At 48.8% G+C, this 25,095-nt stretch overlaps 1 protein-coding gene across 2 annotated transcripts in view; it reads left to right on the top strand.

Moving 5' to 3' along the window:
* The first annotated feature begins 1,769 nt into the window (after window positions 1-1,769).
* The window catches only part of C5H10orf90 (chromosome 5 C10orf90 homolog), a 191,491-nt gene continuing 168,165 nt past the window's right edge, over window positions 1,770-25,095 (top strand). For both annotated transcript variants that reach the window (XM_026384308.2, XM_026384307.2), the window contains exons 1-2: window positions 1,770-2,009; window positions 22,681-22,753. In XM_026384308.2, coding sequence (XP_026240093.2) covers window positions 1,770-2,009; window positions 22,681-22,753 — 313 coding nt within the window. The remainder of the gene's footprint in view (window positions 2,010-22,680; window positions 22,754-25,095) is intronic.

Genomic DNA, 25,095 nt, shown 5'->3' with positions numbered 1-25,095 from the left:
GCCACCACCATGAACTGGTTCAGATGGTGACTTGGGGGCCCAGGCACTGGCCCTCATAGGCCTAAACAGGAGGCAGAGTCCCTCTTTCTTTGAGGTCCTTGTTTATTTTCTTCATTGTCCGCATTTCTTCCCTGGCCATCTTCCAAGTCCAAGATGGACCTCACAGTGTAGCTCACTGGGGAGTTTCCTGCATGGCTCTTAGTGCATCAAACTGCCCCCCGCTGGGCCTTGACACTGGCATTGACGTCCTTAGGAGAACCACGGGTAGAAGCGGGCGTGTTCTGTTGAAGAAACAGGGAACACCGCTCTGAATTTTGCCCACATTTAATCTCCATGGTCTGTCTTTCTTCACACTCAGATGAAGCACTAGGCTGTAATGGCCTCTGAAGTCTCCTCTATCTTTTCCATGTTTTACTCTCAGATTCAACCTCTCTGTTGTCTCTGAAGGTGGAGGTTTAGCTTGCCATTGCCCAAGTCCTAGTTGAGCTGATTTGCAGAGCTCCAACCCACAGCAGGAAGAAGTAAGGTGCTGGGCAAGGATCTGCATGTCCACTTCCAGCAAAGTTGTCCAGGCCCTTCATCAGCCTCCCCCATGGCTTGCGATACGGGCAGGTGAATTGGGTTTTCAAGGGGTCCATCTTTGCAGAAAGCCAAAAGGAAGTAGCCTTCAGAGAAGAGTTGAAACCATTTGAGTGCTTGTCATCTGCTTCCTCCTGGTGCACACCCTTGATCCAGACTTCTCATTTTCACCTCTAAAATACTAGCCGATAGATAAGGCACCCAAACATGCAACATAAAAAGTGGGACGTGCGTCTTGCTCTGCATTTCTGAATGATTTGGAATTCAGACTCCGATCATTTTTACCACCATGCCACATGGCACTGTATGATATGTGCTGCGAGAGAGCTGTGCAAAATAATTTGGGCAGAATATGTGCTACCGTACCTGGAGAACCCGGTCCATGGCGACTCTGTTACACGGGGTCTTTCCTTATTTACAGCTCACCACATCTCAGCACCAGCCCTGTGGGTGGCAGACAGCGCCTTTTTATTCCGCCATTCTTCCTGGGGAAACCGAGGCTCAGCCCGCCAGGGGCCGTCCGTGTTGGAGGGACCACAGCCCCACGGAGCTAGTGCAGCCTCTTGCACTTGCACTGGGTCCCCGTGCCCACGCGCAGCCGTCTCTTGTGTGCCGGGGAGCTCTCTCTATGCCTTGAATGTGTCTCTTATCTACTCCAGGGCTGAGGACACTCTTTGTGTCAGTAGGCAGTGTGTACTTTTTCCTTTCAGTCCTGGCCAGAAAAAGTAGGAATTCTGAAAAGCTGCAATTATCCCTCCTGGTTCCTTTGTACCGAGCTCTGTAAATAATTTATTTGGACTGAAGGGCCTAGAGACGGAAAAGCACATTGAGCCTCTTGGTAACCAGGCAAATTCTGCATTCAGAACTTGAATGCAGCGGCAAAGAAAAATGTTTCTTTGAAATCAGAGAAAACAGAGTGACCTAAGGGCTCAGGCGTGAGGTGAGACTGGAGTTGGTCAGATCACAGCCTGAGAAGGTTTTTGTGGCCTGTAAAGATCACCTGCGAGGTTTCTGCGTCCACGTCGGTCACTCTCGCCACGGGATCTCGGAAGCGCAGCTGTGGAGGGGAAATGCAGAGATGCCCCAGCAGGCGCTTCCCAAACCCCTCCTGCTGCACTCAATACCTGGATGAAACAAAGAAAATTGTGTTTGCCGGGCCAGCTCACTGAAGTCACAAGATTCCGAGTGTCATGCTGCATTCCGGGACGCCTAGCACCTCTCCTCGGGAGGGGCTCGCTGCTGGCCACGCGGGAACGGCTGCTGATCAGACTTTTCAAATAAAGACGTTCAGCACAGAGTTGAAAAACCATGTGATGGTCATGGATTTGGTGAAGAGTAACTGGTTTCCCTCCCAGAGAAGGGCCAAAGTTTGTATCATCCACTTGTGTCAAGGCCTGAAGACGGCAGAGCAGCCAGCCAGCAGATATGAGGTACGGCTGGACTCGGGGGGAGCTGTCTGCGCACCAAGAGATGCAGCTGCGGTGTGTCCTCGGACAGCACAGGTGTTGATCTGGTCTAATACGTTAATCTCATATGTTGTAGTCTTTCCCAGGGGATATGGAGAAGAATTTTTTATCTTTTAATTTATTCCAGTTTTTGCAACTTGGTGGTGGTTTGGGGAGTGCATATTAGATGAATGTGACTTACACACGGCGATCATCTGCATTTACAAACATTTAATAGCTCTCCAAAGGCTTCTGCAGTGGGTCATCGTATCCACATTTAGAAACTGCCGGGCACTCTGTGAACTAGGAATTTTTAGCTCTGTCAGCTCTGTCTTAAAAACAAATTCCTATTTGTTTCCTGATTTGTTATTTGGGAGAATCTGTATGGCTTGCTTGATCCAGTTAAAATGAGATGCGTCTGGGATAGACTTCTATTTTTTTGAGGGTGAGCTCTCATTTCCAAGCATAGAAACTCTGTTGTAAAAAGGAGAACTTTGGAGACTTAAAACGTCCAAGTGAAATAGACACATTACTCTAAAATGTATTTGTATTCTGCAACTGGTATCAGCCACAAGCAACTATCTTCAGAAAATAAACACACATGAAATCTGATCAGCTCTTTATTGTACATGGAATAAATTATGAATGACATTGTAATTGACTCCTAGGTAGCTCAGTTGCCCATCTCTTTTTGATAAATGCAACATGCAAATTGCTAATGCTTTATGAAAAGCTAACCTTTCTGAATATTGATGCTGTTATTAGGAGAGCTTTCTCATGAATGCTGGCAAATACTTCAGGTCTTTTGTTACCCATGCTTGGCAGAAAGGAGCCAGCTCAATGTGGAAGGAACAGGTTTAGCAGGGTTCATGGCAGGCTTCTTCCAGCCCCAGCCCCGGGAGTCTGAATTTCCATGTTCACAACAGAGATGGAAAGGCCACAGAAATAATGGTGTTAATTAAATTCAGTAATAGTTGTTCATTACTTCATTGCCCAATCAACCAGAGCAAAAGGTGTGCAATTAGAATATAATTGAAAGAAACCAGAGATGTTATTATTCACAAGTAATTAATCAGATGGGGACAGAATTTTATCTTTCTATAATTTTTACTGAGGTTATTTTTCAGTCCTCCAGAGGGGGGAAAAACTTGTTGAATCATCGTTTCATGCATTTTACAACAGTGTTCATGGCTCTACTTTAAACCTGTCTTGCATTCCCGCTTTTTTTCATGCATAAACTTCATCTATTTTCTCAATATTACGGCCACACTGAAGGTGATGATGTGCACCTTGAAAGGAGGTTGTAAAATACTGGAATACGCTGATTGCCACAGCTACATTTTTTTCTGTGGCTTAATCCTTCACAGCCCACAGTGGAGCCACCAGTGTGAGATGAGTCCAGGCCCCTCCCCCACAACAGACCCAGCCACTGGCTGCTTTCACTGTCTAGGGTGTGAGAGGTGGTCCCTGCGGGGTCTGCTTCCGGGCTCGGGGACAGGCCCATGTGAAAACCATCGGACAGGATCTGTGCCTCTGAATTTGGAGCTTTGCTCAACTTTTAGTAGCAAACATTTCAGAATTTAAATTATTCCATATTCTTTGAACTAGTCTTCTTATTCCCACTGGGGCATGTCAACAGCATTTAGATTGAGGAAACCAGGAAGAAGCAAACCTCCTTGCTCAATTTCCCAAGCTGAACAGATGAGTGAGCCCAATTAACAGCCTCTGGGTGCTGCCCTTGGACTTGGCCCAGTGACTCCTCTTCCATAGCTCAGAGGCCCATCCTTAACCTGCCCTGGGCTTCACCACACAGTATCCCATGGGGTGAAGAAGGAGCAGGTTCACTGGGATAAACTTGTTTCTTTCATCTAATAGGTTTCCCAGTAAAAGTGAGTTGGGGAGGCTTGTTCCCGTGAAAACCTTACAGATTTCAAATTCTCCCCGTGAGAATCTGCGGATTTGCTGGAGTTGAGAGCAAGGCCTATAGATAGGTTTTTCCAAAACCACAGCCTGATGTGAATGCCTGGAGAATCCTCCTCTCACTTGGGACTGGCAGAGTAACTGCGGCCCAGGGACGCTCCCCCACCACCCTCTTCCTTCCTTCCACTGCCTGCAGCAGGAGCCAGGAGAAAAGTTGCTTGCTAGGAGGGAGCTAGGGCGGGAAGCAGACAAGATGCTAGGGAGTCTTGTGCTCATATTTGCGAAGCCCAGCTCTCAGTGACTCTAAAATGCCCCTAACTAACAGGAACATGGTGTGCTAAGGGCAGTTCTCCCTCTGCATATGAATTTCAGACATCAACAAAGCCATAACTGGGTCACGGATTAGGCCCACACTTGAGCTCTGCCTGCTGTCCCCAGGGCAAGCGTGGGCATGTTCCCAGGCTCCCTGGGAAGCAGAGCACGGGCGTTTTCACCAGCTTGAGGAGGGAGCCACGGAGAGTTCGTGATATGCTTGTGTCCCCAGAACGGGTGAGCGGCTCTGAGCTGACTGCAGAGATGCTGTGACCCTAGGCATAGGCTGGGGCTTGCAAGCCAAGGCCATCTGTCTTCTGATAGGCGATGGCCTGTAACACGCTTCATCTCGAGGTGAACCAGGGAAAGCTTTTGTACTTGGAGGTCATGATTTGGCCATGCCTCTCCAAGGTCGACCTCTGCTCATTCCAAGGTCTCTGTCATTGAAATACCTGTTTCTACTGAGGGATTTCCTCCTGACCTGGGTTGTCTTGCCTTGCTCTTTTGCAGACCAGGCAGTTTTAAAATTGGATTTGATACACTGTGACTTCTGCTTGGTTGTATCTTGATTTGGTGGTATTCCTGTGAATGGTGTTGAACTTTGTTCTGGCTGGAGGTCAAGCTCTTGGCCACAGCTCGGTCCTGCTGAGGTCCAAAGCAGGTCTGACTCAGAGCAGTGGTCAGACTGCTGGATGGTTCTGTGCCCCGCCAAGGGGATATTTGTTAGTGTCTGGAAGCAGTTGGGGTTGGGATATCTTGGGGGAAGATGCCCCTGGCTCCAGCAGGGGGACCAGAGATGCTGTGGACACCCTGCCAAGGCACAGGGCAGCTCCCTCCCTCCAGCCGAGGATTATCCATGGTGTTGAGGCTCGGCCTAAGTCAGCTCTGCTATTAAGACGTGACCCTTCTGAGGAGTCTACCTGATGCGGCAGGCGTGGTCAACCTGCACTTGGGCTGGTGGGGACGTGAACTCTTCCCAGCTCTGTGTGGGGTCCAATGGTCTGACCTACCGCTTTCCTAGTCGCTTTTATTCTTTGTTTCTCTCAAGCAGGTGCAGGTCAGCATTTATCCAAAGACCCCTGGGTCCCTGTCGACTGCTGGTCATCTTTCCTTGAAGTTCCTTGCTCTTCACCAAGCATGGTCACCTGCTTCCTGTCTCTGCCACCCCTGCTCAGAGAGGCCCCTGGGTCTCTGGAGCTTCCCTTCCAGAGCGTGGAGACTGCTCCAGGTGGGGACCGTTGTTGGGCCCCCCCTCTCATTTCCCCTCTCAGGGGTCACGGTCCTGTGCAGCTTGTTGGCCAGTGTCCAGGAACCCTGTGGCCCAGCTCCTGCCTGGCTACTCCATCTTGGACACAGATGTCTGCCCGGTGACTCTGGTGTTCTCCCAGGGCTGGGACACTCCGCTCCGGCTCTGATGATGGCCTGTGAGTGGCTGGGAGCAGGTTTGGGTGTTGTGACATGAGAGTGCTCAAGTTTTAAGTGTTTGGGCTTCAAGGTAACTTGATTCAGGGAATGAAGAAAAAGAGGAGGAAAACCAAACATTGCCTTTCTCCTGCCAGTTATCGAAAGGTACAAAACAATTTTACCTATTTTCCAACCAAGCTGAAGAGCTTCAGCCAAATCAAAGTCCCCCGAGTCTCACTTTTCTTCCTGAAGTCCTGGTCTTCAAGGGATGTTGCTGGGCTGTGCTGGTGACCGGTCCGCACTGAAGTCCTGGCCCCCTGGAAAGAGCAGGCCTGGGAGAAACCTGTCTCACAGTGAGTGTCTCCATGAGTCTCTGCCCCGTCCTGGGCCTTGCCTTCTGTCTGCAAGTGCTTAATGCTCCTTCTAGAAGCCTCCACAGCCCAACCTCCCTTGGCAATGGCCGGTAGCTTGGACTGGCGATCTCTGGTAGCTTCTATCTAACAGCAGGAAGGGGAAGTTCTAGAGGTGAAAGGGGATAAAGTAATAATCTGTGAGTCCCCATGCACCAGCTGTCTCTCAGTTGTCTGCTGTCAGAGGTCGATGTCCTGGAAGGTGGGGGAGGTCGGGTCTGGAATTAGGAGCATGTTCCTGTTGAAGCCTCCCACTCCTGCCCTGATCTGTGGTAGATGAAGTGTGCCTTGACCCAGGGTGTCTGCAGTCAAGGCTTGTGAGATCCACCTGACATTGTTTTGGTGGATTTGCACGGGGTCATTGGGCACTGGTGGGGATGCCATGGCCACTCTTCAGGAAGATGAAGGGGGAAGCCGGACAATAGAGCTTGTGGGTGGATTGAGGGAGAGTGTGCTGGACCGAGACCCTCTGGGGTCCTGATGAGTGAATGACCTAGCAGTTTCCTTGTCCTCGCTGAGCTTAGTTTCACTCATGATCATGAGAACCATGGTGACATCTACCTTACAGGGCTGTTCAGGGATTACAGAGAGAGTCTATCTGAAGGAGTAAGCCAGAATGAAGGCAGCATCATCATGACCCCCTGAGCTCCAACCCTGCCACAGAGCCATGGCATGGAGATGGCCCCTGGGCCTGGGCCAGCTGTGACGCGTGCTTTATGGGTGCCATGTGAGCAGCCCCACAGCCCCTGGGCCTCATCCCCACACTCCAGGAGGCAGGTGATCGGGGCTGCGAGCAGCCTGGCCTGGGGTCATCCCCCTGTGTTAAGGAACCCAGAGGTGAGTTACAGGTTGGCCCTGAGTTCAATGCACAGTGTCCACCGAGAGCCCTCCCTGTGGTCAGCTGCCAATTCTGCCACCGACAGGAGATTCTTGGAGAGAGGAGTTCATACCTCTCTGATTCCTGCACAATGAAGCCAGGACAAAGCCTGGGGCATGAACAGGCATTTCTGATGCAAGTTGGTCCCCTCTCTGATCTCCTACAAGGGGTTTTGCCACCAGGGGAGGGTTGAATGACCCTCACACCTCAGTATAATCTAGATTACTGAGGAGAATTTTCTAAAAATGCAGACCCTTGGGCTCTGGGAGGATCAGGGTCCTGAAAACTAAGTGTCTTGTCTTGTCTTGTGGTGCTGGGGCTGGATCTCAGGGCCTTGCACATGCTGGGCAAGCACTTTACCACTGAGCTATAGCCCCACCCTAAAAATCTGTTTTTAATATGAAACCCAATTTCATGCCGGTCCAAAACCCTTATCTGATGCTCCAGACCAATATTTTGCAAGCCCATGAGCTCAGAGGAGAGTGAGAAAGAAGCTGGTGTGTGAAGGGGTTGGGGGTGGGGGCAGGTGCACGTCGGAGCTGAGGGCTAGAGGCCAGGACCAGGGTGTGCAAGGATCACTGGGGGGAGGAGTGGGAACAAAGGAGGCTGGTGTTGGCTGGTCCCTGAAGGGCAGCATTGATCCTCTCCACAGCTGCGTGAGACTCACCAGCCCCCCCTTTTTTAAAATGCTGATAGCAAATGATTTTTAATGTTACTTTTAATTTTTTTTCCTGGTTGTATACAAAGTATATTCACACCAATTGGTGTCTTCATGCAGGTACTTTGGATAATGATGTCCATCACATTCTACCATCATTTCTAACCTTGTGCCCCCTCCCTTCCCTCCCTTTCTTCTGCCCTATCCAGAGTTCTTCTGATCCTCCCATGCTCCCCCTCCCTACGCCACTATGAATCAGCCTCCTTATATCAGAGAAAACTTTACTTAGCATTATCTTCTCCAACTCCATCCATTTACCTGCAAATGCCATGATTTTATTCTCTTTTTGTTGCTGAGTAATATTCCCTTGTGGGTATATGCCACATTTTTTTTTTAAAATCCATTCGTCTACTGAAGAGCATCTAGTTTGGTTCCACAGCTTAGCTATTGTGAATTGTGCTGCTATAAACATTGAAGTAGCTGTGTCCCTGTCGTATGCTGATTTTAAGTCCTTTGGAAATAGACCAAGGAGTGGGACAGTTGGGTCAAATGGTGGTTCCACTCCCAGTTTTCCAAGGAATCTCCATACTGCTTTCCATGTTGGCTGCCCCAATTTGCAGTCCCACCAGCAGTGTATGAGTGTGCCTTTCCCCTCATCCTTGCCAGTGCTTATTGTTTATCTTCATAATAGCTGCCTTTCTGACCGCAGTGAGATGAAATCTCAGAGTAGTTTTGATTTGCATTTCTCTAATTGCTAGAGATGGTGAACATATTTTTATATATTTGTTGATTGATTGTATATCATATTCTGAGAGGTGTCTGTTAGGGATAATAGGGACATATCTCAATAAGGTAAAGATGGTCTTTGCTAAGCCCCAGGCCAACATCATTCTAAATGGAGAAAAATTGAAAGCATTCCCTCTAAAAACTGGAACAAGTCAGGGATGCCCTCTTTCACCACTTCTATCTAACATAGTTCTTGAAACACTAGCCAGAGCAATTAGACAGACAAAAGAAATTAAAGGGATATTCATAGGAAAAGAAAAATACAAATTAGCAGTATTTGCTGACAATATGATTCTATACCCAGAAGACCCAAAAAGTCCCACCAAAAAACTTCTAGAACTAGAAAATGAATTCAGCAAAGTAGCAGGATTTAAAATCAACACCTATAAATCAAAGAAAGGCATTTCGGTATATCAGTGACAAATTCTCTGAAAGAGAAATGAGAAAACTACCCCATTTATAATAACTTCAAAAAAAACCCCAAACAAACAAAAAACTTGGGAATCAACTTAATGAAAGAGGTGAAAGATCTATGCAATGAAAACTACAGAACCCTAAAGAAAGAAATCAAAGAAGACCTCAGAAGATGGAAAAATCTACCTTGCTTTTGGATGGGCAGAATTAATATTGTCAAAATGACCATACTACCAAAAGCAGTATACAGATTTAATGCAATTCCAATCAAAATCCCAATGGCGTTCCTCATAGAAATCGAAAAAGCAGTCATGAAATTCATCTGGAAAAATAAGAGACCCAGAATAGCTAAAGCAATCCTTAGCAGGAAGAGTGAAGCAGTTGGCATCACTACACCAGACCTTAAACTATACTACAGAGCCGTAGTAATAAAAACAGCATGGTATTGGCGCCAACAGAGACTGGTAGACCAACTGCACAGAATAGAGGACACAGAGACCAACCTAGCCCTATTTTTACAGAGAGAAAATTCTATGAGTTCCCGAGCAATGAGGCAGGCTGCTCAGTGACAGTGTCAGGAGTGGCAGAGGAGGGATCAGGCCTCCCTGCTTCTATTGTGAATCTGTGTCGTGTGCCTGTGCTGGGGGAGGAGGGAGAAGGAGAAAATCCTGCCGTGTAGACAAGGGACCCAGCCACGCCAGGATCAAGAGGCGAGCGCACCAGATGTGGCCCTTCCCTGGCTTTTCCACTGGGCGCCTCCTCCAGCACGGTCCCGCCACTCTGCTCCTGCAGTGCCATGTTCTGTGCCTTCCCCGAAGAGAAGTGGAATTACAGAGGGAACTCCTGTTGAAAGTTACATATCAAACCTCACTTTGTTCCAGGGGCTGGGACACAGGGCTTGCAGGCACAGCTCCTAGCCCTGGTGATCCTCTGGTGGGTGCAGCCAGTATCTCCATGGAGCTGTGGAAGAGGGCTCAGCAAGAAGGGTGCTTGGGCACATCCTTCACATAAGATTGGAAGGGTCCCTGCTCCACAGGAAGAGTGTAAGATGGGGAAAGGCCCCGCCAGGGGATGACACTTCAGGCAGAAAGAATGGCAACTTCTCGGTGGTGGCCCAGGACAGCAGAGCCCCGTAGAACTCTGTAGTCTCTGAACCGAGGAGATAGGGATGCTACTGGAATTTGAGGGCACAGTTCCTGAGCGGAGGAAGCCGGGCGCAGCAAGATTGCTTCCCATTTCCTTGAGTCCGGCTGAAATTGAGTCTGTGTGTGGTGAAGGAGACACTGCTGCAAGACTAGACCCAGAAGAGCTCACCAGCAAGGAACAGCTCCCAGGGGGCTGTCACATGAACCATTCTCAGCACCTTTTTAGGGTCATGGATCATCCAAGTCGCCACCATTAGGCCCACACTGAATTCAGGGGCAAGTTAGGAGAGTCTCTAGTGGATCCTGCTTGGAAGTGACTAAATTAGTCCCCAAGAAAAAGGCCCCTCCAGGCTCATCCCATAACAATTTAAAAATCAGCTGTTGAAAGAACCAAGCCCCTCCTGTCGTTTAACTGGTTAGCAAAACAAAGCTCGATACTCTTTACAAGACTATGCCAAAATTCAGCGACCAGTATATAAAATTTCACAATGCCTGGCATCCAGTGAAAAATTACTAGACATTTAAAGAGTCCAGAGAATATGACTCAAGGGATCCAGAAAATAGGATTGTAAATAGAAGCAGATTCATTAGTTACAGAAATAATGAAATTATAAAGTAAGAACTTTTAAAAAGCTATTATAAACATTATAAATATACATTTTCCTTTAAATTTCAGGATTTAAAGGGAGATTTCACCATAATGGAGAGAGAAATAGATAATATGTATACTGAGAAAACCAAATAGAAGATCTATAGGAGGAAAAAAGGACATCAGTTAAAATGGACTTTTTTATTTATTTATTTTTAATGGATTGGAGTGATAGCAGATGAGAATGAGCAGAAAGGGAGATGGGGAGAGAACAGCTTGGGTGGCATATGGGCCAGTATTAAGAGGTTAGATTCAGACATGATTAGAGTCTTAGAGTGGAAGCGGGTGGGGAGAAGAGAGAGATAATGGCTTAAATCTTTCCAAAATGAGTGGAATATATGTAAAAGCATTGCTCCTCAGTCACATGCATCCCCAGGTGACATGCACAGGGCTGTCACTCAGGAGCTCCAGCCTGGGGCTCGTTGCCTACGGCCTCCCTGCACTGTTCAGCCGAGGCAGCTTCCTATCTCTGGGCAGATGTCCGCATGGTGCAGAATCACAGATGGCTTCAGGTCTGACCGGCCACAGAGGAACCACAACTGGAAAACCCAATATGTGTTTGTTTTCTTTTGCTGCATAACAACGGATCACATGCTTAGCAGAGAACAACTCCAGCCGTTTATTATTTTGCAGTGTTGTAGGTCAGAAGTCCTGGTGTGGGTCTGATGGCTTCTCGGCTGAGAGGAATCCTCTCTAGGCTGAATCAAGTGCTGGCCAAGGCTCAGCTCTCACATGCGGCTCAGGGTCCTCTTCCAAGATAGCTGGTCACTGGAGGAATTCAGTTTCTTGTTGTGGTGATGATGTGTCTTTTTCCTGCTGTCAGATACCACTCTTGCTAGAGGCTACCTCAGGTCCCTGCCCCGTGGCACCAGCCACGGGTCATGTATGCCACGTTCTTTTGCCTGGTTAAGCCGAAGACTTTGTGCTGCTTTAAATCCCTCTTCCTTCTGTAAAAGGCTCTCCTGATTAGGTCAGCCCACCTGATATCATTTCCTTTTGAATGAATCAATGTCAGCTGATTAGCAACCTTAATTATGTCTGCAAAACTCTGCCACTGTGTAATGTAACTTCCTGGTGAAAGTGAAAGCCCATTCTATTCACAGCTTCTCTGCACACTCAGGGAAGGGCACATACACCAAAGCTGGGACTCCTGGGAATCGTCTGCATTCTCTGCTTACCAAGTGTATCCTTAATTTGTGCATCTGTGGAGAAAAGGAACAGACAGGAGGCGGTGGAATTGAAGGTGCCGGTGTTGGGTCCTCTCAGAGCTCTTAGGAAAGGTGCTATTGAGCTGCTTTGTCTCACCATGTGCTCCTGGCACCAGGCTGGCTTGCAGTAGACATTTGGGGTGTATCATGAATGAGGGATTAAGAAAGCACATGGCGTCTCAGATGGAAACATGAAGCCAGGTGCATGGTGGCTGATGACGTTGTGATGGGGGAGATCTTCCTTTGATTCGGGGCTCTTTAGGGTCCCTGCAGAGGTGCTCATTTTTAGGACTGATGGATGGGTGGATGGACAGATACCATCTCTACCTTGCCCAAGCGAAGCCACAAATTGGAGGTCACTTGTTTTATCATTCTTTTCATTAATCAAATTCTAAGTAGTGAAATAATTTCCTTTCCTCTTTGTGAGTCTAATTTATATCCCCTCTCCATCCAAAAAGGACTTTGAGGCAGCTCCAAAAAATGAGTATCTTGGGGAAAAGCCAGGATTTAGAAATAATATATCAGAGAAGCAAATAGGTTTGAAAGCAAATCAGGGAAATAATTTCTCAAAGTAGACAGCAAATTGTTCACCCTTTTGTAGCTAAAGCAAGAAGCCACTCCCTGCCCAGCAGGCTCTAGCCGGGGCCAGCACACAGGCACCCAGAGGATTTGTCTGCACCAGGACCCAGATGCCTTGGATTCAGCCCCGTATTTACCAAGAGTTAAGAAAATCATTGTTTTAGCTGCAAATGTGCTCAACTCTTGGCTGATGAGTCTGGACATGGCTGGCTTCTGGGTGCTGGCCCTGTTTGCCACCTAGCCTTGCTCTGCAGTTCCTAAGAGGCAGCCTGATGGGCTGGCTCAGGTGTGGGAGGGGACTGGGTCTTGGAGATGGACATGGACATGCAAAGAGGGTCCCGGGAGAGCCTGGGGAATGCGGTGTGCTGAAGTCCGCACTGTTGGGGTGAGGAAGGAAGTGTTGTGAGCTCCCCATATACAGGAACAAAATACAAAGGCTCTCCGTGAAAAAGGTCCACCATGATGTCCATTTATCCACATTTGTCTACCAAATTAGTGGGGCCTATTGTAAAATAAAAATGTGGGTCTCCTTGTTCAAAGAAAAACTAGGGAAAACTATCTCTAAAGGTATTAAAATATAAATCTTTCTCATTCTACATATTCTTTCTTTCTCTTGATTTTTCATGGTGTTTTAAATTTTCTACTTAATGGTGATCTCGATAGAGAAAAATTAGAGTTTTGTATTACTACTGCGTTCTACTGTTCATCTTTATATGGTGCAATGCTGATTTTTAACACAAATAAAGAAGCATTTAGCTCATATGTGGAATTGCCAAAATGACATAATTTGTGTTTTTTTAGCTCATTGAGCATATGTGTATTTCATTCTTAAGGCAATAATAAGCACTGCAAACCCCAGCTCACCTGCTTTATTTCCTTCCTGGATCTAACCGCGTCTGGTGGCACTGTCTGCTTTGGGCTTGCCAAGGAGCGGCAGCTCTGGGCTGCAGGGTCACCCCTTCCTGCCCAGAGTGGCTGGCTGACCCCGGGAGGTGACAGGAGTAAGAAGGGCAAGATAGGGCTGCTGGGCCACTGGTGCTTCCCAGCTCCTGCCTCCTTCCTGTGTTGAAGTGGGCCTGTGTCCAGGAAGGCCAGGCCTGGGGCGGCCACTGTTCCTGGGTATTCATCTTGGATGCCACCTGATCATACCCCATTCCCTGTGGATCTTGCCCGACTCCCAGCCTTGGTGGGCTCACCTGGTCTCGATGATTGAAGGACACCTGATGTCCAGGGGCAGCAAGGAAATCAGTGAGCACACACGTGACATGTGTTCCCTCTGTGGCCCTACTGCACTTCAAGTTCAAAGGCAAAGTGATTAAATATTCAAGATGGCAATGCCAAAGGTGTAGGCCCACAGCAGAAAAAAACCAGTAAGTTAGACTTCATCCAGATTAAAGAGAAGCATGTGTCAAAGGACACCATCAGCAGGAGGCACTAACCTACCTACAACACGAGGGGCCTGAGGACACTCTGCTGGGCCAAAGACCCTGACCTAAAGCAGATGTCATTGAACTCCACTCACAAGAGGCACCCAGAATGGTCAATTTCACAGACAGAAAGAAGGGAGGCGATATGTTGTGGGAGGGGGTGGGGGCTACTATTTAATGGGTACAGAGGTTCCATTCAGGAAGATGAGGAGTTCTGCAGGTGGACAGCTGTGTGATCACAGAGCACTGTGAGTGCGCATCACTATACACCGAAATGGTTAACATGGTGAATTTTTTGTTATGCATATTTTACCACAATAAAAAACCACTCAAGATGGGGACATTAATCCAAGTACATGGGCCACCTGCGCAAATACACAAGTCCCACACCATGAAGTTGGCCCTGCCCTTGCTTGTGCTTAAAGAACACAATTCTAAGTGTGTGAGACCATCTCTGTGTGGGCTCTTGCACCAGATGGCGAGATCCCTGAGATCCCTGAGGGCAGTTCCTGGGTCTTATTTCTTGTACTCTGGGCTTCTTGAAGTGCAACTCTAAGCTAAATCAGTGTTTTTAAAAAGTCAGCCTTATTAAGGTAAAATTTACATTCATAAATATTAATACATTTAAAAGGAGCAGCTCATTTTCTTCTGGCAGGTGCAGATGGTGGTATAACCAGTACCAAATCGCCATCTAGGACATCTTCACCAACCTCAGAGGTCCCCTTGCGCCCTGTGCCCTGGGAGCCCTCCCAACCTAGCCCCTGGCACCATCTGACCCACCTGCTGCTGCCAGAATCTTGACTGTTCTGGAATGTCCCATAATGGAAACCCCGCAGTGAGCAGGGTTTGGTGCTGTGATAGGTTTCTCTTACGAGTATGAACATCTCAATTAAATCCGTAATGTTCTCTTGAGACAGCGAAGGGCTGACAGCTTGGTATACCCTGATGCAGGTATAGCTGGATCTGCCAGTTTTAACTTGGTGACTTTCTGTGAATTTGTGCCTTCTCCAATGTCAGTAGCTTCTATATCAAACGGAGCCACAAGGTACCTTCCTCAAGTGCTGCTGTGGGCACAGATAAAGGTCGCCTGTGGAAAGTGCTTAGTGTGCGTGCTTAGCCTCTTACACTTAGCTGTTGATCACAGCTGCTATTCTTATGAATAATAATACCAAGGATACTCTTCCTTGCCCTGAAGACGAGACTGGAGTAGACCCTTCCTCCTAGAGTTGCCATGGAGATTGCACGATGCTTATGAAGCATTTAGCACTCTGTGGTGCAGCGGTGACAGAGCCATTGAGGACCAGATCAGGTTATCCTGCAATTAGCAGAAGTCAGCAGCTCTCCCAGGTCTGAGAAGATGTGACAGCAAGGTATAGAGGGCACCTCTTAGGTTGCTGTCAGTCTGGTTGAGAAAAAAAAATTCAAAATGCAGCCACCAGTATGAATTATATATATATATATCATGTAGAATTATATATATATATATCATGTAGAATCTTAAGTCTTTTGCCCTGGGACAGGGAGGAGCTGCGTGGGAGTGGGTGAGCCAAGGGACCGGAGCACCTTCGTCCTTCTTGCATTGCTTTGAAAGAAGAAAAACAACCTTCGAGTTAAAGTTGTAGAGCTGAGTGAGCTATTGAATTCTCCGAACTTGCTGAGGGGTTCCAAAGTCAAGGGGACTTCAGCATATTGAGTCTTAAGTAGCTCACACTGTGCAGGACTCTGATGGAGAGAAAGTGGGAGTCCATGGTGAACAATCACCAGGGAAAGATTCCACGTGGTCCAGGGAACAGACTCAGTTTCTGGACATTTTGCAAATGGTAGGAAACATGACAGAACATGCTGGAAGGAACACTTAAGAAGTCAGGGGACACCTACCTCTCTGATATACCCCTACCTCTCTGATATACCCTAACCTCTCTGATATACCCCAACCTCTCTGATATATACCCACCTTCTCTGATATACCCCTACCTCTCTGATATATCCCTACCTCTCTGATATACCCCTACCTCTCTGATATACACCCACTTCTCTGATATACCCCTACCTCTGTGATATACACCCACCTCTCTGATATACCCCTACCTCTGTGATATATCCCAACCTCTCTGATATACCCCAACCTCTCTGATATACACCTACCTCTCTGATATATACCCACCTCTCTGATATACCCCTACCTCTCTGATATACAGACCAGTTGGGTAAATTTTGGCTTTGTAACTGGGTAACTAACATGCCCACATTTGGGAGTCACTGTCCCCTCCCCATGCCTGAGGCTTGCACAGACCCTCCAGCCAAGTGCCTCATTCCTGTGGCCTCCTTTGAACCTGCAGCCAGATGGGGTGCTGCGGTCCTGGGGTTACCCTGGGGGAAACTGAAGAGAGAACTCGCGGTGGACCTCTCAGAGAAGGAATGATGGGAGTAATACAGCCTCTTCACAGGTGGATTTGTTCCAATCAGAACCCCAGCAGATACTCACTACCCTTGAAAACAAGAGTGAAGGAGAACAAGGAGAGTCGGAAAGACTGAACTGTGGCATCCTCATTCAGATCCTAACAAGGGAACAATCCCACCGTTTGCAATCAGATAAGGGACATTATCTCAGTAATAAAAAGCAATTGAGAATCTAAATGAAAAATCTAATGCTTTTCATGCTGATTTATTTTAGATTAGAAAAAGTTAAACCAGATGTAAACACGAAGAGCTGAAGCATGAAGAGGGAGTCATGGTGGAGAGATAAATCTCCGTTTTGAGTTATTAGAGGTGCAGGGTTGCATTAACCTGAAAATACACTGTCTGACATTAATTATCATTGCAGAAGAGAGTTCAGAAGATTGAAAACAAATGTGTAGCACTGGCAAAGATCAGTCATGCATCCAGATGGGTGTTGGAAGGTGTGCACCATTCCCAAAAGAGTCTGTACTAACAGCCATCCAACATGGACCCATCTACCCACGAGTTGTCTGCCCCCTTGTGGAACCTCCTGCATCCCCAGGAGAAGGCATCTGGGTGCTGAAAAGAGATAGCCTTGTTTTCATTGGATTCCAACAATGCAGATCATTGTTCTCAAGAGAAGACCCAGCCCCAAATCCACCCTTGGTCTTTGGCTCCCTGGGATACAAGTAGATTCGAGATCTCCCGTTTCCCTGTGAACCGTGCATGCGTCCAGAGAGCAGATTTGCAGGGTTAGGGTTGGTGGTCTTGGCAGCAGAGCTCTGTGTAGCCCTGGAAACTCCCAGCTATTTTCTCTCCTCTCTTCTTTCCTGGGTGTATGAAGTTTCAGTCCCTGATTTGCTAGCCCAGTGACCTAAGGAACCCAGGAAACTTCTCTACCTTGACCAGGCAAATGCATACACTTGCATACTTATACACACATGCACACACACTCACACTAGTTGGGAAGGAAGGCCCAAGTACTGCAGTGTGAGGGGTAAAGTGGTAGAATTTTAATCAAGATGCGGCTTCTCTGGCTCTGGGTTTAGCAGATCCTCAGAGCAAGTGACTAGTGTCTCTATCTGTAACATTCAGGGGACACCCATGTTTTGGGGCTGCTATCAGGACTGACTGGAGGAGCATGGGGAAAAATCTAAGGCCTGGGTCTGGTGACAAGTGTTCATCAAATGCCCATCATACTGATCTGCAATCCTGCATGCTAAACTCTGTAGACTGAACAGGATTCAACAGTAGCCCTTTAGATTTTACCAAGATGAGTCTGTGCAATATCTCCAGTGGGATCTGAGGTGGCACCTGTAATTAAGCTCACTGATGTTTTTGCAATAAAATTTATGAATATTCACACTAAATGGAATAAATTAATATTATAAATAGCCTCGGGTTACCTCAGTTAAGGTTCTGCTGTCAGATTAATTTGCTACAAACACAAGGAGAAAAATCCTTGGATTTCAGAGTCCTGTGCGTTTTAGAATTGCAGATAAAGAGCTGTGGATCCAGAGTGAAGCATCCTGAAGAGAGGGCCAGAAACCATAGAGCAGCTGAACCAGAACGTGAATGTTCTTTGGAGCCCAGTTGCTCTGGCAGGTTCTGGGAGATGAAGTTAGAGAATATGGAAGCTGCTCTAGCGAGCACTGAGTCTCACACGCGGTTCCCCGTGACAGTACCTGAGACACTCCGTCCAAGAGATGTCATTGTTGTCCTAGCAGCCACCAAGTCTGACCCCAGAACTCCTGTGGGGTGGCACTAGGAGTAAATGCCCTGCTCGGTGAGGGGCAGGCGATGCAGTGGGAGAGGCCAAGGGGGTGGTGTACAAGACAGAACCATTGTCTTCTTGTTCCTGGACACTCGCATCTCTTACCCTCTCTGGGCCCTAGTTTGTTTTTTTACAATAATTAAAAAAAAAAAAAAATAGAAGAACTCTGTGTCCAGGCTGCTTCTCATGGACTTTGGAGAATTGAAACTTACTAAGGGGCTTTGCCACCAAGAGCGTCCCGCGCTACTAAAGAGCCTCAGGTCTTTGTAAGGGGCTTGGTCCTAGTTGTGGTTTTCTGTCCCAAGGCGGGAGCCTCGTGCCCGGGTTCCAGTCTGGGCTCCTGTTCTTGCTCACTGGGTGTGTGTGGCCGAGGACCTGGTGCTTGCCTCTCTGCCTCTCAACCTCCCAACTGTCCTTGGAGCTGGCAGTTTTTTGCCCCCCTCCGAGTGGCCAGAGGATGCCTGAGGTGGTTCCTGCAAGCCCTGAGGGTTCCTCCTGTGACCTGGGGCTGAACAGGCCCTGGGCCCCTGGCAGCTGAAAAGAGGCTTTGTCTTTTCCCCATTGTGTGGCTTTGGTAGATTACTGTTCTTTCACTAAGTGACATGCCATGCTTCAGAGATGTCATGCTGACAGGCTTGAAAGGAGTGAGTTAGAAGTCACTTGATCACTCATGAAGTGGCCTGGGGTGATCAGGAGCTCCCTTTGTGCTGTGCACTGCAGCAGCTAGAGCAATACCTGGTTTGTGGGAGCCAGTATTCCTGCTTGTAGAAAGACTGACACACAAACTCCAGGCATTGCAGGCCAGGGGCAGGTGTCCACCCTGTACCCCCCTCCTTCCCTCTGCCCCTCCCTTCCCTTCCTCATCCTTTTCTTCCTTTCCCTCCTCCTTTTTCTGCAAGCATTCACTGAGTCTGTCCATCACAGCTGCTGGGCTGGGCACCTGAGATGGACTTCAACCCTAGGACTGCCCACGTCCCCAGAACTGTTAACCAGTCCCAGAGAAAGAACGAGGAGGACATTTTCTTACTCCCTCCTTACTGGTGGCAGGCTGGGGTACAGTGGAGGACCATGCCTCCCTCCAAACAGGGAGTACACAGGGTAGATCACATGCCCACTGCAAGGTGGAGGTCTTCCGATGCTTTATGAGTATGTTCTCTTCCTTTAGAACCAAGGTCACTCTGTTTATATCCTCACCAGAGATTGGAGTGAAGTTCTTCACAGCATGAAGAGAATGGGGGAAAATCTTTACCACCAGCACTTCAGATAGAGCAGTCATCTCCAGGATATATAGAAAACTCAAAAACCTTAACACCAAAATAATAATAATAATAATAATAATATTCATCATCATCATCATCATCCAGTCAATAAATGGCCATAGAACCGAACAGATACTTTACAGAAGAAATATGATCGGTCAACAAATATATGAAAAAATGTTCAACACCTCTAGCAATTAGAGAAGTGCAAATTAAAACTACACTGAGATTTCATCTCACTCTAATCAGAATGGCAATGATCAAAAATACAGTAACAGTAAATGTTGGCGAGGATGTGGGGGAAAAGTATCCATTGCCGGTGGGACTGCAAATTGGTGCAACCACTTTGGAAAGCCGTATGGAGATTCCTCGGAAAACCTGGAGTGGAACCACCATTTGACCCAGCTATCCCACTCCTCAGCATATACCCAAAGGACTTAAAATCAGCGTACTACAGTGACACAGCCACATCAAAGTTAATAGCAGCTCGATTCACGCTAGCTAAGCTGTGGAGCCAACCCATGGTTGCTGTCGGTAGAAGCCGTCCACTGGAGCTAGCAGCCGAGTGGCAGAGCAAGAGGAGCCTCAGGGTTGGGGCCCAGGGTGGCTCATTTCAGACCCTGGCAAGCTGAGGACTGCGGCGGGTGGGCAGAGACTCTGGACCACTCCCAGGCTGCCTTGGCAACTTGGCAAGACCCATCTCAAAATAAAATGTAAGAAGGAGGGCTGGGAAAGAGCTGGACATGGTGGGAGTGTTGGACCCTGGGTGGTGCAGAGCTCCAGGCGCCAGGGTGGTGGGCTCCAGGGGCTCTGGGCGTGGTGTTCCCTGTGTAAGAGGCTTTGCTTTTATTTATTCATGTATTTATTTACTCATTCATTCCTTAATTTTTTTCCGACAAATATTTACTAAGGGCTCCCCACGTGTCCCGCCCTATATCAGGAGCTGGGAGTCCTTGGCAAGGACAGTGTAACTGCTTCTGCTCCAACAGGGCTTCTAGTGGCGGGGAAGTGGGCCTCGGCTGCAGATTCACATCACTGTACTTACCATCCGAGGCACGTTCTCGGAAGGAAAAAGAATGTCACTGTGAAAAAGCTTGTAAATAAGAACCTGCCCTGGTTCTGAATGTGGTGTCAGGAGAGACTCACATGGTCAGGCCATGGGAGCTGAGACCCAGAGGGGGACCAGGGAAACAGGTGGCACTAACCTGTGCAGAGGATCACCCCTGTAGTGGGTAAGCATGTGTACAGTCAAGGTGAGGGGAAGTTCACACATGGCGTGTGGCCAGGAGACAGGTGCCCCATCATCCACAGGATTAGCAGGGGAGACACCAGGTCCTTCCTGAAACTGTCGTAAGGATGGTGAAGAGTTGTGCTCTTCAGCATGAAGGGATGACAAAGAGCCATTGGCAGGAAGCACGTTTTCCCACAGAGCTGGGGTTGAACTGTGCCCTGAATCACCCATCCCTGGGAACTTCAGGGATCCAGAGCCTGAAGCGTCAGAAGATGGTTCTCAGCTTTGGAGAAGCCAGGCATTTGCAGAAGGCCATGGGCCCTGGTCAACTTGCATCCACTGGGAACTCTGGGCCCCAGGGAGAGAGAGAGAGCACCTATCTGCAGTCCCAACCAGCCCCCTCCGGTGTTCCCTGCCCGCAGTGGGACTGGGGCTCTTGACCAGAGGTTGCAGAGCACAGGGGGAGTAAGCGAGTGGAAGTTAATTCTGGGAAGCCCCCTCCCAGGTCAGTAACTGCTGGATTTGACGCAGCTGCAGGAGAAGTGTGCACAGCAGCCTTCCTCAGAAAAGCCCATAAGAGCAGCCAGGAGGAGCAGAGCAGGAGCTCCCCGGCCGCCTCCCACGACTGCAGACCTCCCTGATGAGTTCTGTCCGAGCATCGGGGCCGGGACTCTCTTCTGCTGTTGATCTTGGGGCTCATGTTATATGGCAGCTGCCCTCCAATGCCTTGACACTCTTTTTTCCTCCCTGAAAAATCCTTCGTGCCTTCTTCCTGCAGCCTGTCTATGCCAAATCTGAGAAGGACGCTGGATGGACGGTTACGTGAGTGCTGGCAGGTCCGGCCAGCTCGCCAGGTGGTGACCCCGAGATAACAGTAATAACAGCAGTATTTGGAACGGGGCTGAAAGCTCGGTGCTCTGGGTCTGCCTGGCCAGCTCCGCGTCCCAGCTTCATCTCAGCCCAACTGGGTGACCTTGGCCTGTTGGTTGGCTGAAGCCTAGCTGTCTGGGCTGTCACAGCAGAGCTCATGAGAGCAGGTCTTTCTAACAGCCATGAGAGCTCAGCGAGGTGCTGCACACAGAGAGCTGAGCCCAGCCACCGGCACAGTGGAGGCCCAGCAGTGGAGGCCCAGCAGTGGAGTCCCAGCAGTGGAGGCCCAGCACCGTCAGCCCTTCTCTGCTGCTGAGAGCAGGAGGGTGAGGCCTGGGACAGGGCGCTGGGGAGTGGCAGGAGCAGTGAACCCTCCGAGCTCAGCCCAGCCCCTTCCACGTCTGTCCCCATGGGATCAGGAGGGCCAACCTTCTCTCTGGGACAGAAGAGCTGTATGGCTAGAGCTTCCCCCAGCCCTGCCATCCCAGAAGAGGTTGCCCAGGAGCCGGGTGGAGGGGCCAAGAAGGAGAAGTCAGCTTACCTCGCCTGGGGGCTAAGAAGGGAACCTGGGCTCAGGACAGAGCTGGGCTGGGGATGCCCTGCCAATCACGCCCAGTGGCTGTGGACCTTGTCAGCCATGTTCCCTGGGGTGAGGTCGTAGGGTGCTCTGAGGGGCCAGAGGCACAGGGTGTGGGAGGGCCACGGGGCCCCAGAGGCTCTGGAGCTCCATTGCCACTCGGATCAGAGCCCAGAGACTCACAGCAAGCACGACAGATTTGCAGAATAAATCTTTGCCTTTCAGCAGAGAGAATCAGCTGATCACAAGTGTAGATAGCAGAATACTTTTGTGTACATTAATCTTATTTTCATTGGGCCTTACAGGCTAATTCCTGAAATTTAATTGCTCGTGGTTAATTGATTTATCAATATTTATTGAACATTCGGTTTTAGCTCAACACCCATTCAGCCCTGGGATGGGGGGGACCAGAAACATTAGAGGTGGTTTTTTTGATCTGCTAACAAAATCCACGGCAGAATCAATGCTGGCTGATTACAGCTTTTCTCCTTTCCTCCCTCCCTCCCTCCTGGAAATCACCAGATACTTATCTTTTATTCATTGACAGAGTTAACTCAGGAGAAAGTGGAAATATGTATTCATTACACGTTCTTTCTTGGGGGAAAGGAGAGAGTCTATGGGTGTTCCTGTTTTTTTAAAAATAATGTATATTATTGATAATTATGTATCTGGCAAATAAAAATATTAAACTGGGGATGGTCTCTGTTTATTTTCCAGATCCACAGCCGGGTTTTCTCATCCCCTAAAGATCAATCTTCCCGGGAAAGAGGTGAAAGTCTTCTGAACGCAGGTAAAGAGCTGGGTTCCACTGGGACCCATTGACCTCTTCTCTCTCTATTTTTATTAACAATGAAATGTACTTTGGAGCCTGGTTCCTCCCAAACATGCCATGCTAGCTCAGTGGCACCTCCCACGAGGTTTGAAATGGTTTACCTTTCCACCCTGGCTGTAGACCAGCGTCCACAGGGAAGCAGACGGTGGATAAGGACTGTCAGTTCCTCGGGCGGTACCTGGGGCACTCCTGACAGGGGCGCGGGGGTCAGGTGGGCCCAGGCGGGCTCCTCCTGGAGCCGGCAGTTCCAGGGGTGAGTGTGGGGTGAGTGTGGCTTCTCCCAGCGCAGTGGACGTGTTTGCAGTTGGGGCATGGTGGCTGTGCGTTCATAAATCAGTTTTTTATGAAGCTTCAATTCATAGCTATGAAACTGTAAAAACACTAGGCGAGATGGTTACGGTTCATAACTCTTATTAAGTTTGTTAACATAAATTATGTGAAAACAAGCTCCCTCCGTCCCCTTTTTATTAGAAGTCACATGGATTCGGGTCAAATGTTCTGATGGTACTGTGGACTACTGGATTAATAGAACGTTCAATTCGCTGCAAAAATCAATTCTAAAAGAATGTTTTACTGTGGCAAATTTTAGTTTTTAATCCTCATTTTGATTCTTGCATGTGGCAGATGTGTTGTTGTAGACGAAAAATACCTATGTATGTTTGGGTATATATATATGTACATATTGTATGTGTGTGTACAGATACATTTGTATGCACACACACATTTGCGTTTATATCTTTTCATTACCTGCCACCACCTGCCTATATCAAAGATGTTGGGAAACTGAATTTCTTTCCATAACTGGCATAGTCAACTGAAGACAAAAATATTTGAAAGAAACTTTCCTATTTAATCCTCCCTGGAAGCCCCAAGCGTGGTTTGTAGCTTAGTCTTTTATGGTGGCAGGTGTTTAGTGTGGACCCCTTGAAATCCTAGCCCCCCACCGTCTGTGGCAGGAGTGTGGCTGCACTGGGCTGCTTTCCTGGCTCAGCAGAGGCAGCCCTGGAAGCCTGTCTGGCTCTGCACCCTGCAGGGAGCCTGGGGACCAGGAGAGAGTGATGAGTTTTCCTAGAACAATCAAGAGGGCTGCAAGAGCAGTCAGACCTGGTGACTGAGATGAGGCCACCTTGCTCCTCTTTATCTCAGGACTGGGCCACATCAAAATGGCCTTAGGCACCTGCACAGTGGGTGCTGCTCCAGGGGAGATCAGCAGGTGAATCACTCAGGAGCCAAGTCCGTGCTGTTCCCAGGCTAGGGTTAGTGACCCAGAGTTCAGGAAGTGTGCCCAAGCAACCCTGGTGGGGAGGGAGAAAAGTTTCCTGGCATTAAAACAAAACCTGCCAGTGTGGTCCAGTGGAAAGCTGTCCTGAACCCCGGGTGGTCCTGGGCAGGGCAAGGAGCCCTACTGCACGGCACCATGCTTTCCCTGGAGTGGACTTTCCACGGAGCCCTCTTGTGCCCAGGGCATCATCCTCTAGGGTTGTTTCTCCTATTAGCAGTTGCTCTGGCACTTGTGAAGAGACAAGACAGATTTTATTCGAGTTGTTTCAGCAGGGGAGCGAGACTTGCATAGGGAGCTGCGCTCAACTCTGGGTACAGTCAAGGCGGCTGGCATGTGTAGCCACAGGGCAGGGGAGGACATTACTAAGTGGATGGACATTACTAAGAAGAACTTGCTAGCTAAGGTGGGGGGCTTAACCAGGCTGGGGGATGCTCCCTAAGCCGGGTTGGCAGGAGTCTGGATAGAACTGGGCTCAGTGGAACTCTTCGCTGTTATTGGACTCAGCAGTCCAAGGCAAGGCCCTGCAAAGAAGAGGGCACAGAGGAGCAGGACTGAAGCAGAGATGGAGGAGTCCTGCCTCACCTCTCCTAGAGCATGGGCCGGAGCAGCCTCCTGGGCCTCTGTGCCTGTGGTGGCCCAGCTTTCTCCCCAGAAAAGCAGGAGGACTTTGCATCAGGAAGCTGGTCTGCCATCTCAGTCTGCTTTGGGCTGCACCGGGACACCACATCCTGGCACATTACAGACAACGGGGTTCATTTGGTGCAGTTCTGGAGCTGGGGACGTCCACAGTGGAGGGGCCGCACATGGTGAGATCCTTCTTGTGCCTCATAACCTGGTAGAAGCCATCACGTGGTGCGACCGCACAAGGTGGGGAGAGAGAGGGAGAGGGGCCAAACTCAGAGTTTTTGTTAGGAACCCATTCCTGCCATAACTGTCCTACCCCTACGGGAACAGCACTGATCCGCTCACGAGGGTGGAGCTGGTGAACTGACACCTCTTGGAGGTTCGGCCTCTCCAT

The sequence above is a fragment of the Urocitellus parryii genome, chromosome 5 (genome assembly GCF_045843805.1).
Source record: "Urocitellus parryii isolate mUroPar1 chromosome 5, mUroPar1.hap1, whole genome shotgun sequence".
Classification (NCBI taxonomy): domain Eukaryota; kingdom Metazoa; phylum Chordata; class Mammalia; order Rodentia; family Sciuridae; genus Urocitellus; species Urocitellus parryii.
This window is presented reverse-complemented; position numbering and strand designations above follow the sequence as displayed.